This window comes from Chelonoidis abingdonii, chromosome 11 (assembly GCF_003597395.2).
Source record: "Chelonoidis abingdonii isolate Lonesome George chromosome 11, CheloAbing_2.0, whole genome shotgun sequence".
Lineage (NCBI taxonomy): Eukaryota > Metazoa > Chordata > Testudines > Testudinidae > Chelonoidis > Chelonoidis abingdonii.
The window spans coordinates 3,307,147-3,327,293 of record NC_133779.1 but is presented as its reverse complement, the minus strand read 5'-3'; the positions used below and the strand labels follow the sequence as shown (position 1 = coordinate 3,327,293).

Genomic DNA, 20,147 nt, shown 5'->3' with positions numbered 1-20,147 from the left:
CCCACCCCCAGTGCCTTCCACCCACCTGCAGGGGCAGCTTCAGGCACCAGCGCATCAAGCGCGTGCCCGGGGTGGCAAGCTCTGGGGGGTGGCCTGCCAGTCGCTGTGAGGGAGGCAGTCAGGCAGGCTTTGGTGACTTGCCTGCAGGAGGTCCGCCAGGATCTGCGGGGAAGGGGAGAGGAGCGAGGACAAGGCAGGCTCACGGTAGGGGGCTGGAAGGGGTGCAGTGGGGGCAGGGCTTGTGGCAGAGCCAGGGGTTGAGCACCCCCCGGCACACTGGAAAGTTGGCACCTGTAGCTCCAGCCCCCGAGTCGGTGCCTGTACAAGGAGCCGCATATTAACTTCTGAAGAGCCGCATGTGGCTCCGGAGCCGGCCACCCCTGCCATAGGATATCAGCTAGGAGCATAAGGGACCAATTCTACAGGTCAGGGGGGGTTTCATCTCCATGGCCTACTCAATCCTCAGCTCTAACGAGGGCTGACAATGGGACATCGTTAGCGTCAACCGTGGGCATTGTTTATGATACGGATACCTGTCTGATGGGAACCGGTCCGAGACTCAGCAGCTCATTTCACATAGGCCACCACCAGATAGCTCCCCACTGTTTCAGTCCTGATCTGGATTGGAACCAGTGGCCTAGAGATGAAAGGCTCTATGGGTATGTCTACACTGCATTATGGACTCATATCTGTGGGACCAAGGCATGGGGACTTGGTATTTTTAAGCCCGTATTTGAGCATCCACACTGCGTTGTAAACCTGGGTTCATAATTGCTGGAGCCAGGTCTTACAACAGGGCTAACGTGTTGCTACTGAACCACACAGACCTTCTGTGGCTTGAGCCGCGTCCACACTGCAAAACGATAGGGTTTGGACCAGAGTCTCAGCGGGACTTGTGCTTAGACCCCATCCTCCCTGGATGGGGCCTGGGACCTGAGTGCTTGCTGACGCAAGGCAGACAGATGAGTGTGTGCGTGGACAATATGGGGGTGGGGCTCCAACCCAAATCTGAGCCCAGGTTTCAACTGCCCTGTAGCACAACTGGGAAATTGAGCTGGATATCAACTGAAAAGGCACATGCTCTGAAAGCGGAAGGATGCTGGCAACACATTCTGTTACAACCTGGCTCCTAGAGGGGCAGGGTCAATAAGGTGCTCGGTACAAGCGTTCACAAAAGCATTACGTTTAAGCCTTCTTCCAACAACTCTCATCCTGGCTGCTTAGAGAACAGAGAAGATCTCAGCCACATGTAGACAGGAGCAGGAGTCCCTCCGTTACTAATCATGGGAGTTCACCCAAGACCTAGCTGAAGTCTGGGAAAGCTGGTGTTCAGGACACTCGCTTCTCATTAAAGGGATGGGGAGGAGAACATAATTGTGAGTTTTAGGAGAGGAGTCTCTCAGTGTCACAAGAAAACGTGTCCCAAATTGAAAAAGCAGAAAAGTGTCTTCAGCACTGGATACTCAGATTGCATCCGCCCCATCTAATCTTTGGCAAACACAACCCACTTCTCCCTGCAGGCTGTACCAGGCAGGTGGTCTGCAGTATGCGTGAACAATCAGACCATGACACTAACGTGGTCAGAAAGCAACAGCCTCCTGAGCCCAGATGGAGCATATGGAATCTCCTCTGCCCTGTCCTCTTCGACTTTCCAGCCCTGGCAGAAGGGCAAGAGAAGGATTAGACACTGAGGAACTTTCCCAAAAGGATATGCTGCATGTTGCTCCTTCAACATAGTCTGTGTATTTTAATGCTTCTAAAAGAGAATCCACCTGGCTGCCTTCTCCCTGCTCTCTAGAACTACCCACTAAAACACACCAAGACTTGACCCTCAAGAAACCTCTTAGTCAACTGGCAGTCATGGAGAGCCACCAGAAATAAATGACAGACCATGACACCACATTGCAACATATGCCAAGTAACACAACTGCCACAGGAAACAGCCACCCTGCGATGGCTCTGAGGCACTGCAACTCAGTCCGACCCAATACCGACCCCCAGAAATGGCTACTGACATGTACAGGGGTTCCCTACAACAAGCTATTCCCTCCTGTGGGCTGTGGATGTTTCCACATCACTAGACCATTTGCTCAGTGCTCCTCGTGCTGAGCTTGGATGGTGAGGCCACTCTGCCTGGGATCCTGGGGAGAGCTGAGAAGAGCGGTGGACTCTGCAGTAGCTACAGGCACTGGAGGAGCAATGTTGCATAAAGAAAGGAGATAGACTTCTGGATTAAAACCAGAGCATGGCATTGCTCCTTTGTGACAGGAACAACAACTTCAGGCAGCATTGCCTAATGTTTTCACAGCCCGGGTCCAAGCGTGCCAAGATCTGGTGACATTTCAACACCTGTCCTCCTTAACGCTCAAACTGGCACAGGAAGCAGCATCCAGCCGATCTGTGTTTGTGGCTCTCTGGAGTCGACAGTTGATGAGAAAAAGGCCAAACAGATTTAAAACTAGATCGGTCATAAATATACCACAATGTCTAGAACAGCTAAATGACCCTGGACCTCGCCGCCACTGAGCAAATTAAACTTTTCCTACAAAAACAGGGGTATCCACCACCTGGGATCTCCCAGAGTAGAGATGTTTTAAGATAGAGGACATGAAGTATGTCTGCTATGTGTCATCTGCTTGCAAGCTTGACAAGAAACTGTCAGCGAAAAAAATTACAGCCCACGTTTTCAAACTTCTGCTCCTTAAATAAAAATAAGTTTAGGTGCCTAAATAAATAAATATTTAGATGTCTAAATAGAAGGACAGTAAAAGCTTTTTCATGAGGCATGTGGGGGGAACAGGGGGTGCCGGTAAGTGAAAAATTACGATTAACTAAGAGGAAGGAGATCCTGGGCATGAAGGATGGCAGCGGAGCCTAATGGTTAAATGTTTACCCGGTACAGTTTTAATAGTTTAAACGTTAATTTACACCCCGAGCCCTAGCTACTGAAGGATCCTCTATGACCACAGCCTCCAGTGGCAGATCCATTTCTCCCCCCACAGTGAAACCACAGTAGAACCTCGGTGTTATGAATTGACTAGTCAATCACACACCTCATTTGGAACCAGAAGTACATAGACAGCAGCGGTGACACCCCCCACCCCTTCAAAAAAAGCAGCAAATACAGTACAGTTCTGTGTTAAACGTTAACTATAAAAAAATTAAAAGGGAAAACAGCATTTTTCTTCTGCACAGTAAAATTTCAAAGCTGTATTAAGCCAATGTTAGTTGCAAACTTTAGAAAGAACTGTAACGTTTTGTTCAGAATTAAGAAGAATCTTCATTCCTGAGCTGTTCATAATTCTGAGGTTCTACTGTCTTGACTGCTGGAGCAAAGCTGCTAAGGGCAGCAGACAAAAGCTTCACAGAGTCTGGCTTATGGAACTCACCCCTTGAGGAGATGAGACCACTGGCTTTGCAGTACTCAGAACTCAATGCAGAAATCATCCCCTCTTTGGGTTGCCTTCCCCCCCAAAGTTCTGCAAACATACACGCTACTCGCGAACCCATGCAAACACTCCATCGATCATCCATGTCTACCTTTGCAGGCAGGGAAGGACCAGCAAGGGATACATAGCTTCTGAGGGGCACTCACACTACACAGATATGGACAGTAGATAAGAAAGGCTTCAGTGGTAGAACTTATTTCTACTGTGGTAGTGCTTAGGAATCCTGATCATGGCCCAGGATCTGACTGTGCTAGGTAATGTACAGAGAGACCAAAATGTAATCTTTATAGGGCTGGGAGAGTCAATTTACCGATAAGACAAGAGATAACAGGTGGTAGACAAACAGAGACGCACAAGGAAACCATGAGACGGTATCGGTCACAGCACACCAGCTTCCTCTCCTGCCAAGCTGTTCATAGGCATGACGGCAAAGGAGGACAGGGAGGTAGCTTTGCAGATGTTTATGGGGCGCTTCTCCGCATGGGGACAACTGAAGCAACCAAGAACCCAATCCTCCTATGAGCAGTTGTTAGACAAAATGGCCCCAATGGCTTCCAGGCTCACATATTTGTAGGATTAGCTCTCAAAGTTTTCCAAATCCCAGTGAACTGATAAGAATAAGTATCTGTTTCAGTAACGTATATGCTGCTCCACCACTAGCGGACTGAATCAGTGATGGATCTGATTGATGTACAAGTCTTCGCATGCTGTGGGATCATGGAGATGCTGCTAAAAAAGGGAAAGCCCTCATGGTAATGACCCAAACGGCACCACAAAACGAGATTCCTCCCAAAGGGGGCTACGATATTTATATGGTGCCTGCGGTGAGAATCAGGCGTACAAATTCATCTTAAATTGTGAGCTCAACGGTGAGAAAGTTTATGAAGTGTCACACTAACTTCTAACAATACATGTTGATGAAAAAAATCTACAAAAAAGAGGGGGAGAGGGGGAAGCTAGCTTAGTCCAAACAAAAAGGCCTACAGATATCATTCAAGGACTGTGTTAAAGTCGTGCCTGGCAACCAAGAGGAGGTGGGACCAGAAGTCAGTGAACGAAAATTGTTGTGTAAGAAACTCAGCCAAGTGGGTGAACGAAATAATGAGGGGAAGGGCTATTCCACCCATTGTTCCCTTTTGGGTTCTTAAACAGAACAGACTTTGGGGGAAGTTAACAGAGATGGATGGACAGACACACTACCATGATGCTGGCTGACGGAAAGAAAAGAGAAGAGGAAGAAGAGAGCTTCACCATCACATGGCTGCCACCCTCCCCTCCCGCCCCACCACCTAGGATCATGGACCTTCTTCATCCTGATCCTGAGAGATGTCCTGACTAGACTGGGCCAGAGAGAGGGAACCAGATGACAGTGCCGCCTCTACCAGCTCTGGCTAAATCCTGACCATCACCTAGGATGTAAGACTGGCACATCTCCTCACACCCCCTGCCCTAGTGCGTTTCTTTTCCTTCCTTGCTGTATTTCTTCTCTACCTTATCCCTATCCTTCTGCCTTCTGTCTAGTATGCGGCTTAGCCGGCCAAGACTATAGATTCTGCAAAAACAGCTGTTCCCCAGTCCGATGCTGGCAGCAGCTTGCCAGGTCTCAGAATGGCTGATCAGACCATATGCTGGGCCTATTCCTCCTCCAGCAGCGAGGTTGCAAGTGAGAGTCAGAACCAGAGACAGAAGCTGCATTTTCAATCTTTGTTGTTCTTTTCTTTCCTCTGGTGGGTGATGGTCTTGTTTTGCCTTCTAGGAAACAGGAAGAGATGAACAGCAACAGCTCCAGCCCATCTCAACGAAATGCCTTCCCTTTCCCCACAAGGACAGTAAAACCATCTAAGAGACTGTCAAATGGGGCGGGGGGTCTTTCAAAAAACAACAACAACAAAACCTCTCTCTGGGTAGATAGAAAGGGACAAGACATGTTGCAATGTACTAAATAAGGCTTTTATTTTACCATTTCAAATGCTGTATCTGTTTTTCAAGGTTCAAATGGATTTCTAATGGTGTTTGCACCATGGTACTCAGCAGGCAGAGGTCTCTGTCTAGCACAGCCTGAACCTTGTTTAAAATGGTTTAATGTTGGACAGTTACAGGCCTTTGACTCGTGGGGCACACACACTGCATCTAAAAGCTGCAATACTCAGACTGAGGCTCGGGAGCCACAAATGGCTCTTTGCAACACGTATTAAACACTGTGATTCAATTAACAACCAACCAATCCAAAGTTACTGGCCAATCCAGATGCCTTTACCATGTTCTTAACCAATTATGGAATAGTTGGTCAGTCATTTTGCTGTGCGATTATTATACACACATGCACAGTATGTATGTACATAGATTGTTTCATTTACTATCAGTTCACACTCCTGTGACTCTTCCTTGGCTCCTGGACCACTGAAGTCTGAGTATCACTGACCTGAAGTAACGCAATGGGCCTTTAATCGGAAAGGATGCCTAAGTGGCTTTGCAAGCTATACGCACACTGCAAGGTGCCTGCCATAGAGCAAGGAAGGTACATGACACACTGCATGCAGCACGGAGGGAAGGCTTATGCCACAAGTAGAAGGGAAAATTTCTGCTCGCACGAGGGGTGCTGCTGCCATGGGATCTTTCAAGTTCATTCCCGATGCTTGGGTGTGATTTGTTCAAGAGACAACTCCTCCCACCCCTCCAGCATGAAAGATTAATCCAAACGGGAACAGGTGCAGAGACTGATGACTAGGATGATATGGGGAACGAACAGCCTAAAAGAGCTAAGCTTGATTCCCTAGCAAAACGAAGGCTGTGAGTGGATCAGATGGCTCTCTACGAATACACTGGGGGTAGGGGGGAGGTAAACATCAGGGAGCGAGAAGAGCTATAGAAGCTAAAGGACGATGCTGGCACCAGAACAAATGAGGATAAAGTAGTCAGGGATCAGTGGAGGCCGGAGAAGGTGGTTTGTAGCCATCAGAGGAGGGAGGTTCTGGAATAACCTTGCAACAGTTGCAGTGGAGGCAAACCACCAAACTTGTTCTAAGTTGGCACTTGGTATGTTTACGAATGGGATGATCTCACAGAGTTGCTTCTGATAGCAGTGACTGGACTTGAGGACGCAGGAAGTCGCCTTCCAGTCCTATGTCCCTTTACACCCTTCCTGGACCTCAGTTTATCTGCCTCTGAAAGAATAAAGGGGCAGAGCTGACACAGCTGGGGTCAGAACCGCGGTGCCAGGGAGTCCAGGGGTTTCAGCTGTGAGCCGTACAGCCTGATCCCCTTCCTTCTGAGTGAAGTACAAAGCACTTTTACTTGGGTGTAGTTTTGTTGATTCCCCTTTACGTGGGGGTAGGCACCGTTTTTTAAACAGAGCATCAGGTTTCCAGAGAGTGTTTCCAGATCAGTGTTCTGGGTTGGGGTTTTAAAATACAGACTCAGATCAGGAATCTGACACTGGAGGGTCTGTTGTTACCATTTCAGTAACTCCACTACGCAAAGTTCAAAGCAGACTCAAGAGGGTTTTACGGAGAGCTTAGAGTTGTGCTCTGGATTGGCATTACACAGGAAATCTGGCCATGGGGTGGATGCAAATGGTGGTTGTTTTTTTTTGGTATAAACAAAGTCAGGCAACAATGAAAGTCTGTTTACATCATTAAGCATCTGTGTCCTCTAAAAATCAAAGATACAGCTTTGGTCGTGCCCGGTTGCAATTCAAAGTGCTGGCAAATCGCTGCTGAAACAAAAAAATCCTCCAGAAACTGGCATAGAGAAGATGAAGGGTTTGTCCATCCAAGATGATTCTGACAAGCACCATCCTCTTCCTTGCTTTGGACCAGACAAGTTACATCTGGAGGAAACGAAATCCAACCCGATGAGCTATAGTACACTCTGGACCGAAGATGAAAGTGATCGCATGAGAGAGATCTTCTTGGCTATTGATAATGTGACTGAGTGGATGGATTTCAACCCTCTTTTCCAAACTCTTGTTTGTTAAAAGTACCAACTGTGGTCCCAACTCTACATAAGATAAAAATCATGATCCATGCATGCCTTGAGGAGTTAATCCAACAAAGGGACAAGAAAGAAACCCTCGGTATAACAGTCGTCTGTCTGAAAGGCGACTCTTCTAGCAGCCGGTAAATGCACAGCGCTTGTAATCCAATGTTCCCTACACCAGCCACCTTGGTCAGACAAGAAAATATCTCGTCATCGACACAAACCTGAGCTTCAACTCATAGCTGCTCCCTCTGCTCACTATTATAGGCAGCGCTGGTGGCCTTATAATCACCTGCTCATCTTCAAGCCAATATGGACCATTCAGTGAATGCATAGTAAGGACACTTCATTAAAAAAAAAACCACACACATACACACACACACACACACAGTCCTGGGTCAGAAGAGGAACCAGGGTGATCAGACAGCAAATGTGAAAAATCGGGACAGGGAGGGGGGAGGGTAATAGGTGCCTATATAAGAAAAAGGCCCATAAATCAGGATTGTCCCTATAAAATCGGGATATCTGGTCACCCTAAGAGGAATGGAGAGAAGTTAATAAACTACAGAACAGGTGACAACCCATCAGCTGGCTCATCCTAGCCAATTCCATACAACAAAAGTTATTAAATGCAACTGGTTGGTGCAGTCATCTGGTTGGCTCCTCTGGTGCAGGCGAGCGTATGCGGCAATCCATTTACCAAGTCTCTCAGAGACACTGAGATGTAGGCGCTTGTCAAAGCAATCTATTTCAATCAAAAAATCCCTAGATTCATTTGCGCACATTTCTAAGAGGCAAGTTAAGTCCGCAGTATGAACAAACACGCTAGTAAGAATTTCCACTTTTGAACAAAAAGCTAACTCAAAAAACAGATGCGGGCCAAATTTTGTAATGGGGGAGAAGGGGGAAAGCAAGAGGAAATCTACACCTTCTTAGGAAAAATCCAGTGCCACATTTGTCCCTGGTGTAACTCTTGACCTTGGTGAATTATCAGCTGAATGCATTAACCTGACAAAGAAAAACATCTGCAAATATCTTGGCTTCCTCAAAGCAGCAGTGGGTGGGCAGAGCGGTCTTAGTTAGCTGACAGAGGTCAGGGGGGTTAACAGTGAACATAAAGCAGATTCGCAATCATGAGGCACCAGGAGTATGTATGGATCTGCATCTGCAACACACAGAAACACAGTTAAACTTACTGGTCAAGCAGCAGAACTGCATAAGGACTCGAGCTTCTCCTCCTTCTGACTTGATGGACAATTTAGGCCTCTAGCGTGCAAACTTTACTCCTGCAGGCAATGCCACTAACTCCAGAGAGGATACTTCAGGGAGTGGGGAGGGGAAGGCAGGGGGACGGACAAGACAAGGAGAAAAATGGTAAAGGAAGGCTGCTGACAGGAGCAGCTGGGATCTCCAGGTGGTTTTCCATCCAAGTACTAGCCAGGCTCGGGACCAGATCAGGTCCTTAAAGGCTTTTAGATTGAATTTAGTGGTGGTGAAAAAGGCGAGATAGAGACTTCTGGAAACTGAGGCCACATCTACGCTATGGGGACTCTAATGTTGACTCTTCCTATAGGGATAGAAAGGTTTTTTTCAGTCGCAACAGTTAATCCAGCTCTCTGAGCGGCGGTAGCTGGGTTGATCTAAGAATTCTTCCATTGACCCAGCTGTATGTACACTAGGGGGTTAGGTCATCTTAACTATGGCGTTCAGGAGGGTGAATCTCTCACTGTTATTATAGGTCACTAGGTGGATCTAAATTTTAAGCAAAGACCAGGCCTAAGGATGGAATTTTCAAAAGCCCCTAGGGGGTTAGGCAGCTGAATCTGCAGTTGAAAAATCCCAGTCTAGTCTAACATTATTGTGTATTATTTGTGTTAAAGTAGCACCTAGGCACCCAGGCATGGATTGGGAACTCGGTGCACTAGACGGCACAGAAAGTCCTTCTAATCCACACAACAGGTATAATCCAGACAGCAGCACAGCAAACCTCCCCTCTGGCCAAGAGCCTCACCCATGACCGGAAGGACAAATGGTGACAGAGTGTTTCCATCCCCATAACCCCTGTGCAGAGCCTGCCAAGAACGATGTTGGCCCCTGTCCACGAGGAACTACACTGAGTGCTGCCAGTTCCCATAAACCATTGAGCAATCAGGTTGTTTGGGTCACTACCGACCTCTTCTGGATTTGTAGGTCATCAATTCAAAAAGTTCTTTACCCATTACCTGTTCCCCCAGCTAGCCAGACCCCTCATCAAGCCAGAAATAGCAGCAATCCTTACGCTGCTTGTTGATCCCCACAATTCTATGTATTAATCGGATTAGTGGAGACTTCTCAGCTGGATCTGAGCTGATACACACTGCAGCAGACTTCATAGCCCCTTACACTGGACTGAAGCATATTGCTGGGTAAAATTCCCAGCACCCTGACCAGGTGACAGCACTGGAAATCTGCAAATTGATATACGTGTGCCTAACTCGCCCGAAAACAAAATGGCAAAATCTGAGAGCAAAAGATTATTTAATTTAAAAAAAAAACAACAAAAAAAACACGAGGAGTCCGGTGGCACGTTAAAGACTAACAAATTTATTTGGACGTAAGCTTTCGTGGGTAAAAAACCCATTTCTTCAGATGAAGAAGTGGGTTTTTTACCCACGAAAGCTTACGTCCAAATAAACTGGTTAGTCTTTAAGATCCCACTGGATTTGTTTTTGTGGGTACAGACTAACAAGGCTCCCCCTCTGATACTTACTTTTTAAAGCCATTCAAGGTTTTTTAACATCAAAAAAAGAGTCCTCCACCCTTTTCTCTCTGTACCTTTGCAGAACACTTCATATCCTATAATAATCCTTCAGTTTACCCTGGTTGCATGAGGACTAGTTTTACATTAGCGGGGCAGCTAATTGAGATAATCCTGACAGACCATCACACCAACAGCGGTTTGATGGCCAGATTTCTCCCCCTCTGCAGCACCAAAGTGGGTTCCAACCTGATGCAACAGCTGGAGCCCAACTGCAGGGAAAAAAATCAGTTTGTTGATAAAAGCAGCCAACTCAGCGGAAACACAAACAGCTAACACACAGATCAAGAACATGGAAGCAGATGATTAAAACGAACAAAAGGAAGCCTGGTGTTTCAGGCCACTACCTGTTTGTTTGGGGGGGGGGCGGGGGGAGTTGTTTGGTTTTTTTAAATGATTTGTTTCTCCAAGTGCTACATGAGAGAACAAATGGAGATGGATGCCCTCGTGCAACAGCCACATTCTCCTTCCCCCCATCCAGCTGTCGGCTCGTCTGGAAAGGCACATCAGAGCCACAATTTCCACGGACTGGAGAAGCTCTGCACAAAGCCCAGGAGGTGGACAGAGCCTGATCAGTCCCCAAAAAACCTCTTTGCATTACAGCACCAGCAACAAAGTGTGTGCCATAGATACCCCTCCACTGACTTCACCCATGTCCGATCGGCTCTCGTTCCGCTAACTCAGGTTGAAATATTTAAACAGACTTCAATTCTATCACATTGCAAAGATGCAGTATGTCCGGCTGTACTTTGTCTCTGTGTCACTTGTTTGGAGATCCCCACATCTCAGGCCCTATTTACCTCCACTAACAAAATCAGAATTCATCTGGCCATCCTAGATACAATCACTAGGATACCAGGTCTTACAGAGGCGTACTCAAAGCAAACTCCTTTGAAATAGGAGGCAGCCAGAAAGGCTCACAGAGCATTTACTTGTGCAACTTACAAGGCCCCAAGCTACATTAGAAGGAACATGCAGGTGAAAAGAGATTACACAGAAAATCCCATCCTTGAAATCTAGCTAAATGCTTTGGGTATTGCTGGCAGAAGACTCAAGTTACTCAGGGAAAAGGTAAAGATGCATTCAAAAGAAACTTACAAGCCCATTCTTCCTGGGACTTCATCTCCATCGGTGTATTGCAGGAGGCTCTGCGCAGCCACAGGGAGCAACTTCAAACACGTATGTTCTTTATTTATTATTTTTAGGCCCCTCCTCCTCAATGTCTCATTGCACCTCCTTCCACTGAAGCCAGCTGGTTGGTTTGAAGCTTCCTCCCCTCTTCCAAGACTGAAACACATTCCAGCATCAACCAGCTGGCCTGCCCCACTTGCTCCACCCAGGCCAGGAGTCAGAGATTCCACCCACACTATCCTTGAATTCTAGCACTTAATCTTCCTGAGTTCCCACTGGGATCTGCTTCTCCTAGTTTCACTGGAAACTTTTCCAATCCCACCACAAAGAGGTAAGGTACCAAGACAACAAAAAACCCATACAAAGACAGAGGCATTCTATTGTGTCTCAGCTCTTTAAACCCCATATGGATACAAGCCATTTCCCCCTCATCACTGAAATGCAGCCATCTCTTGGGTGGAACGTGGCAGCTGCTGAACAGCACGCAACAGCTTACACAATAGTTTAGAAGAGGAGGCAAATAAGCCTGTAGCCTAATAAAACTGCAGGGGATTTTCAGTAAGTGGAATTATATACATTTGAATTCACACAGGAGTTAAATGATACTCTGCACTTTTATAACACCCTTGTCAGAGGATCTCAAAGAGCTTTGTATACATAATGCATTAATGCCACCCCAGGGGCTGCTGAGATGAGTACTACCCCCACCTTTGCATCTAGGGAAACTGAGGAACAGAGCTATTAATGACTTGCCCAGGTCATACAAGGAATCAGGGGCAGAGCTAGGAACAATACACAGATCTCCTAAACTATCAAGAGTGTTCCCTGCTCTTCCCGAAAATGCCATCGGACCTTTAGTGACCACAAAAGGAGAAAGGCCTCTTGTTCCCATCCAGCGCAAGGAATAAGCTACCAAACTGATCCTTTGGGACAGAGTTCTGGCCTCACGGGGTATGACTGAAATTAGATTGCAAGTGCGGGGCCAAAAATACGGGAGGAAAGGGCAGAACGTGCTCTCTAGATTATATCCTGTGTCTCATCCCAAACGTGACTGGAGGATCTAGCTTGCTGCCAGCTGGCCCAATGTTAACACTTTCATTGGCCTCTGTTACTGTAACTTGCTCCCACTATCAGCTGCCCTATCCCCACTTCCTACACTTTCATTCATCCAAGCATGTCGCAGTTCCTCACCTGACCCCTCCCTTGAAGTGGGAAGGCATCAGAAGCTGTTTGTGTATTTCAGGCACCTGGACAGACCCTCCTTCCTAGCCTGCAAGAACGTCCATAATCTTGGAGATTTCCCTTCCCACCCAACACATCCTTTAATGAATCTCAAAGCCATCTGGTATTCATGGAGCACAGGGCAAGCCGATCTGGTATTTCTGGAGTCCCGGGAACATCTTTCCCCACACAGACACCTCTACCTCCATCCAGTTTCTTCGCAGGGAGTAGCACATACTGCCCCTTCATTGATTGTACCTTCTTTGGGACAGGACCATCTATTACTCTGCGTTTGTACAGCACCAAGCACTCGAAGGCCCCAATCTTGGCTCGCCCTTAGGCTCTATCATAATAGACATAAGGATTAATAAAAGCAGCAGCAGGAGACAACCTCTGTGTATCCAATCCTTGATTTTCACCATGTCCTTTTGTCTTATTAAAGAGCCCCAAATTTAACTGAGCGCCCAGCTCTCACGCTCAAGTCATTCTCTTTAGAGACCCAGCATCCACAGACACTAGCCACCTACTACTGTCACCTACCTAGTTACTGGCTCCACGAAATCTGGGCTAACGGGCTGGGCTGCTGACTAGAGTCACCTGTGCTAATGACTAGTAAAAGCGTCAATATCCACAACTATGCCTCCCTATTAGTCACACTGGTTTTATGTGGCCATCTTTTGTAACACCCAGGAAAACTGCCTTCCCTTTGCAGGGCATTAACAGTTTCACACCACTTCCAACAAAATGACTCAGTATCACAAGTTTCAGATGCTAACTAAGCACTGAATAAAGCATGATCACCTCACAACCTCCTTTCACTTCCCCAAGAGAGCTTCTTGCTATTATCTTTGGTCAAGTTTCTCTTTACAAGCAGAAACCTCCTAGACAAATGGCACAGTTCACTATAAGCAGAAACCCTCCTAGACAAATGGCACAGTTCACTATCCTTTTGGGGTAGCATTTTCAAAAACGCTCCTTAAGCCTGCTTCCAATGAAGTAAATGGGAGGTCACCAGAGATGTATTTTTACACACACACACANCACACACACACACAGAGTATATTAATAACACCACTACGCTCTTATACAGGGCTTTTCATCAGCATCTCTCTTAAGTGCCGTAAGATAAGATACTGCCGCCCAATTATTCAACCTTGTAATATAAGCTAACCTTGCAAACTTCTACCTCACATTTTTTCTAAAAAGGTTATGTTCTATCGAATTTGCCCCAAATAATTCCTAGATTCCAAGGCCAGAAGAGACCACTGAGGCTACGAATCCAGGGTGAATTTTTTTTTGGACGAGGCAAGGAAAAGGTTAGCTTCTCCATCATCAAGTTCAGTAAGCAGATTTTGTACCTCAGCTGCTGAATTGTCATGATCATTTTGCCCAACTGCTCTAAACCTTCCCCTACCCTGCAAGAAGCCAGCTTTCCCCTTGCTGTTCCCCACTCCCTGCTAGACACCAAATTGTGCTCCAGTTAGAGCTACATTCCTCAGCCTGCTATCCTAACCCAGGTCACATTCCCTTTATCTCTCTGCCTTGTTTAATTAGTCAGCCATTAACCAACACGTTTAGCAGCCCTGGATAAATATCACACCAGCCAGCGCACTCCTTCCTGCCAGCATACACCCAAGAGTTAAGAGTTTTGCCCCTGGCTAAGAGTTCACCACCACCTTCACTTAGAAAATAATAAAATCAAGAGGGAGAGAATTTGATTGCAAGAAAAACAGTGGGCTGACAAAACTTGGTTCTTCAGGATCAGATCTAACCTGGAAACAGGCTGCTCTGAGGGTTTATACATTGGAAGGTAAGTTTTTTGCTATAAGTACGGACAAATCTTATAACAGATCCACATGAAGCTCAAAAAACAACTCCAAAAATAGATCCGCATTATCCTGATTTAGGCACACTGGTCGGAGTAAGTTCTCTCTTCCCCCGACCTCTAAAAAAAAACAAAACTTTATGCAATTTGCAACATTTGCCTTTGGTTTTTAAACATGTTCTGTTTTCTGAAAAGATCAGCAGCACTCAATGGTGTAGTAGTCCAAAAAAAGTGGGTAAGCGAACCTAAACTAAACCTCATGTTCCCCATATGAGAAGTAGGTAATCCCAGTTTACCCTGACTACTGCTGTGGAAATTTGTTATTTGGATTGTAGTAACATCTAGGAGATAATCATGGATCAGAGCCCCATTGCAGTAGGCACCATACAAACACAGAACAAAAAGACCGACAATCTCTGCCCTATTGAGCTTACAAAGAAATCCTACCAGACATAACATCAGGTCAGCTGAACCAGTATAGACAGAAGGTGCCTCAGAGAGGATAAAGCTCTAGCGGCCAGAGCCAGTTTTAGCTAAACCTGCGGAGAAGTCTGTCTAATTAAATAAAATGTTGATGAAATGAGCTGTAGCCCACGAAAGCTTATGCTCAAATAGATGTTAGTCTCTAAGGTGCCACAAGGACTCCTGTTCTTTTTGCGGATACAGACTAACACGGCTGCTACTCTGAAACCTGTCTAATTAAATGTTATTCAAAACAAAAAACAAAACAAAAAACCTCCACCACGCACCAGAAAACCCAGGTCTGACCTCCAGAACCCTGTCCACACTATGGCTCTCCACTAGCTCAGCTAAACCGGTAGGAAACCCTTTGTAAGTTTCTCTGGTCTAGTGTACACAAAGTCAACATGCATGTTACATTTGCAGTGATAAACCAGAATAGCAAAGAGGGGTCACTGAAATCACATTATCAGAGGCACATACAACCTCCCCACTCCCCACCCCATACACCCCTTCTACCACAAGCTGAAGAGAAAAACTGCCTTGTTAGTGTGCCCCAGCGGCTACAGCATTTGATTGTCATTCTGGGGATGTGAGTTCTGTTCCCAGTACTTCCACTGGCCTGCTGGGTGATGTTAGGCAAGTCACTTCACGCCTCAGTTCCCCATTGGTAAGATTGGGATAATGACACCGACCTCCCCTGCAAAGCATTTTGAAATCTGCTGATGAGAAGAGCTCTGAGTTATCAAAAATTTAACTAGACCTTAAACATCCGTCAGCGCAGCTGTTCAAAAGCCCTGGCACCCAACTCCTTCCAAGGCGGTCACTACATTGAGGGTTACTTTGAAGATTCAGCATCCATTCCACAGCCCTCAAGCAGCTAATCAGTTCTGAGACATGGCCTTCTGTAAACCGCAGACAATTCAAAGGATGAAAATTCAAACAGGCCACCCCCCTTTCTCTGATCTCAGGGTCAGGAAAATTTCATTTTAGAACAGAGTTCAGAAGGGAAAGTTATTTCTTCACAGAACAGCGCGGTAATTCAGGGCAAACCACAACATTTCAACCTTATTCTTCTGCAGCCTCTTCATATATACCTCTACCCTGACATAACGCCACCCGATATAACACGAATTTGGATAGAACGAGGTAAAGCAGTGCTCCGGCAGGGTGAGGCTGCTCACTCCGGTGGATCAAAGCAACTTCGATATAACGCAGTTTCACCTATAACGCGGTAAGATTTTTTGGCTCCAGAGGACAGCGGTATATCGGGGTAGAGGTGTATTTAATAATCACAAAAGGAGTTTGGCACCAAAAAGATCTACCCAGTTGTCTTGAGTTTGCTCGTGGAAATTTTCACTCCAAATATCAGTCTACTTAAGTTCAATGGCATTCAAACTCTATTATGCTGCAGGCAAAATATAGAAGATTTAATTTTTCTGGAGAGTAATGACAAAAATTAAGGGTCTCACTTTGGTCATCTGTAGTCTTTCATCCAAGGATCTCAAAGCCCCATTTTCCCAAATTTCACCCAATGCTCCCAAAACACATCACTCCCAAATCTGCTCTCCTCTGTTAATCCCAATGATCGCTGTCAACTAGATTCCATAGGCTGATGTTTTGTGACATCCACAAAAAGAACAGGAGTACTTGTGGCACCGTAGAAACTAACAAATTTATTTGAGCATAAGCTTTCGTGGGCTACAGCCCACTTCATTGCATGCATAGAATGGAACATATAAGAAGAGTATATATACACACACAGAGAAGATGCCATACCAGCTGTAAGTGGCTAATTAATTAAGATAACCTGTTATCAGCAGGAAAAAAAACTTCTGTAGTGATAATCAAGATGGTCAATTACAGACAGTTGACAAGAGGTGTAAGGATAGTTGTTATAAGGAAATAGATCCAAGTCGTGTAATGAAAAAAAAAAAGCTGATCCCAAGAGCAGCCACTAAATTTTTCCCATAATTGACTCAGACACACTAACAAGCCTTCCTATACAATCAACCTAAAAGTTGCAGCTGACACTGAATGTAACGTGGGTACTGGGGGGTTCATTTTGAAAGTTCAAACCCTTGCCCTGTATCAGGCAGGCAGTTCTTGTTTTTACCGCTGCTGTTGAGGAGGGGACACGGAAAGGGAAAACTTTCCCCATCCCCAATTTGATCAAGGATAAAACACAAAACAAAACAAAACAAAAAAAAAACCACACACATGCACGCCTGGGCAGCTTAGATTGTCTCAAAAGTAAGGCGGAGGTGGTTTTTTAATTTTTTTTACTTTAGCGTGGAAGAAAATGGAACCCCCACCCACATCGCAGACAGGAAATATATTCTCCAGAAAAAAGGGGTAGATACAAGTCATCCCCAACCTCCCAAAAGCCAGCTTGCTAACAGGCGTCCATTTCTCCCCGTCTTCAAGCTGGGGAGACTCTCCTTGTTCTTCTGAAACACGGCCGCCTCCAGCTCCAGTCAGGCAGGAGACAGTCCAGAGTCAACTCTCCCTTATGAAAAAATGCCCTGTGTTGTACTCAGCATAAAGCAACCAGGCAGCAAACCACTCACCTTCACCATCCTTCTGCTAACGAGCAGGGGGAGTAGGAAGAGCCTTAACTCAGAACACAGCAAAAAATAATGCTGGGGGGAAAAAAGGTTGATAAAAAAAAATTCCTCCTCCCCCTCCAGAAGAGATTAGATTTCCTCCTTGCTCTGTTCCTTGGTGGAGAAGGCGGCTGGTGGCTTGGTCACTAACTCAGCTGCTCCTGACCCCAGCTTGCATGCATGCCTTCAGTTTCAGCAAGACCCAGATTTCTGACGTTGCTGTGAGGCACCTCCCTCCACATCCATGGCAATTGGTCTGCAAAGGGGATGGCGGGGGGGGGGGGGGGGGAACAGCACCGCCCACTTCTTGGCAAGGAAGCTGCTGCATTGGGAGTAGAGGACAGGGAAGGAGCAGCTGGGATTGTGTTTCTCTGCTAGCCCTCAGGGGTTGTGTGTGTTCTGATTTATGAGCGAGGAGGTGGATGAGGTAATATCTTTTATTAGACCAACTTTCGCGATTTAATAGCGCACCCATCGCCACCGTAGCTGGTGTAACAAGTCAGTCAAGACCAGCCCTTCAAGCCACCTTTTCAACCCAAAGACACCCACCCCAAGTGGCAGCCCTGCCTGCTGCTGCTGTTAACAGAGCAGCAACATTCAGATTTCCCTCCAGAGGAAGTGCTGGACAAAGCCTGTAGGGCAGTGGTGCCCAGACTTTTTTCATTCACAACCCCCTATAAAAAATTGCAAAGGGAGGTGCGGATCCCTTTGGAAAGCTATTGTCTATATATAGCGTTGAATTCTGTTCAGTCAGTTTCTAGGCTAAGCCTTTGACAGAGTCCACGGACCACCCCAAGGTCTATGACCACAGGTTGAGAACCACAAACAAACAGTGGGAAGATTTAGATGTGACCTGATCCTCCACCCCACCCCCACCCCAAATCCCTCTAATAGTAGATCTCCCAAGTTACCTCTAGTTTTCCTGCCTAACAAGATTTTATTAAAAACAAGTCACAATTGTTTAACCCAATTCACCCCTTCGTCCAGTCACACAGGTACATGATATGATCTGTGCACACACAGAGAGTGTGGAATGGAGTTTTAACAGAGTATTTCCTCCAGTTCCCTACCCCCCACGCGTTCTCACTTTCTACTCTTATTCTGCGGTCCCACCCCCTCTTATCAGATGAGAGAAATGGGCAGCTCCCCATAGCAACACAAATAAAAGTGCCCATTCTGCAGCCCAGGGAGTCTGTTCCCTGCAATCGACACAATGAAACCGGACTTTCCTTCCCTTCATCATCTTGCAATTACACTTCACTAGGTTGCCAGCAACAGAAACTGAACCTAAGGCAAAAAAAAAAAAAAAAAAAGGCAGAACGAGAGTAGCATTAACTCCTTAGCACAAGGAACCAGAGTGGAAAGGCAGAATGGGTTCACATACCAACAGCAATCCGCTTAACTGAGCGCCACATTGCCAGCCACCTCTCAGAACTGGAAACTCTCCCTTCAGCTTAACAGAAAACAAGTCACATTTGATCTCTGGCCTTGACAACCTTCCTCCATGGTTCCAGGCGTGAACTGCAGTCATTTTACTATGCAATAACCTCACAGGTAGCAATTTAATAGGATTTTTTTTTTTAAACACCTATCTGGGGCTGAAAGCACACCCAGATCTGATAGAAATTGGGAAGGTCACCTGGGTTCCCACATCACTCTGTCTGCTGGATTTGGAAGGGCAAGGGTTAAAAAGCAAAGGCAGCAAGAAGTGGAGCAGAAACACAAGAAGATTTGAGGCTGCAGCCAATGAAACAGCAACGTTTGAAACAAAGCAGCCAGTCAACTGCTCTTGCCAGTGGATCAGGATCAAAAGAGGAGGAAGGAGGGAGGTAGAGGATAAGGGTGACCTAATGTGGGGCCAGCTTAAAAACACTGAGGGTATGGCTACACTTGGAAATGTGCAGCGCTGGGAGTTACAGCTGTGGTCGTACAGCTGTGTAGGAACAGCGCTGCAGTGTGGCCACATTTGCAGCATTTGCAGCGCTGTTGGGAGTGGTGCATTGTGGGCAGCTATCCCAGCGTTCAAGTGGCTGCAACGTGCTTTTCAAAAGAGGGGGGTGGGGTGGAGTGTGACAGGGAGCGTCGGGGAGACAGAGAGAGCGGATTTTTGGAGCAGACACTGTGAGCTCCCTGCCTTGCAAATTCTGGCCATTTCCCCCACCCCTCTCTCAATCACTCTTAAATGTAAAAAGGCTTCAGACCAGATAAGCAGCTTCTCCGACGGACTCTCGCCCCCCCGCCGTGCTGTTTGTCTCCTCAAGCAAACAGCTGTGAACATTCCAAAGCCTCGGCTCGGCTCGCTCGCTGGAGCAAAGAGCAGCTGTGTTTGGTAGCTCCGGGGAGTACCTTCCGGTTTGTTGTAGACAGGAATTCTGGGATACCTCTTAATACCCTGGAGGCCAATAACAGCGCTGGTGAGTGTCCACACCTGATGAGCAGCGCTGCATCAGCAGCGCTGGATTTGCTACACCCGTAGCAGACCAGGAGTACAGCCAGCGCTGCAGCCAGGGAGTTGCAGCGCTGGCTGAGCTTTGTAAGTGTGGACACCGAGTAAGTTGCAGCACTGTAACCCCCTCACCAGCGCTGCAACTTGCAAGTGTAGCCAAGCCCTGAAGGGGAAAATCCCTCCAGGAAAAGCTGGCAAGTTCCCCCCACCAGCACCACAAGCAGCTGCTCGCCTA

General features: G+C 46.7%; 2 protein-coding genes across 8 annotated transcripts in view; one reads left to right on the top strand and one right to left on the bottom strand.

Annotated features, from left to right (window-relative positions):
- Window positions 1-20,147, top strand: part of SIRT2 (sirtuin 2) — a 256,350-nt gene that overhangs the window by 42,955 nt on the left and 193,248 nt on the right. The window lies entirely within an intron of this gene.
- PAK4 (p21 (RAC1) activated kinase 4) overlaps window positions 1-20,147 on the bottom strand; it is a 107,001-nt gene that overhangs the window by 37,889 nt on the left and 48,965 nt on the right. Inside the window, exon 1 of one of the 7 annotated variants that reach the window (XM_032776262.2) lies at window positions 17,431-17,649. The exons of 4 other annotated variants lie outside the window; for them this stretch is intronic. Coding sequence is in view for 2 of the 3 variants with exons in the window: in XM_032776259.2 (XP_032632150.1) it covers window positions 11,323-11,353 (31 nt within the window). In the remaining variant the exon portion in view is untranslated. Of the gene's footprint in view, window positions 1-11,322; window positions 11,354-17,430; window positions 17,650-20,147 lie in introns of those variants that run through there. 2 more of the 7 variants (XM_032776259.2, XM_032776263.2) reach the window with 2 other exon arrangements.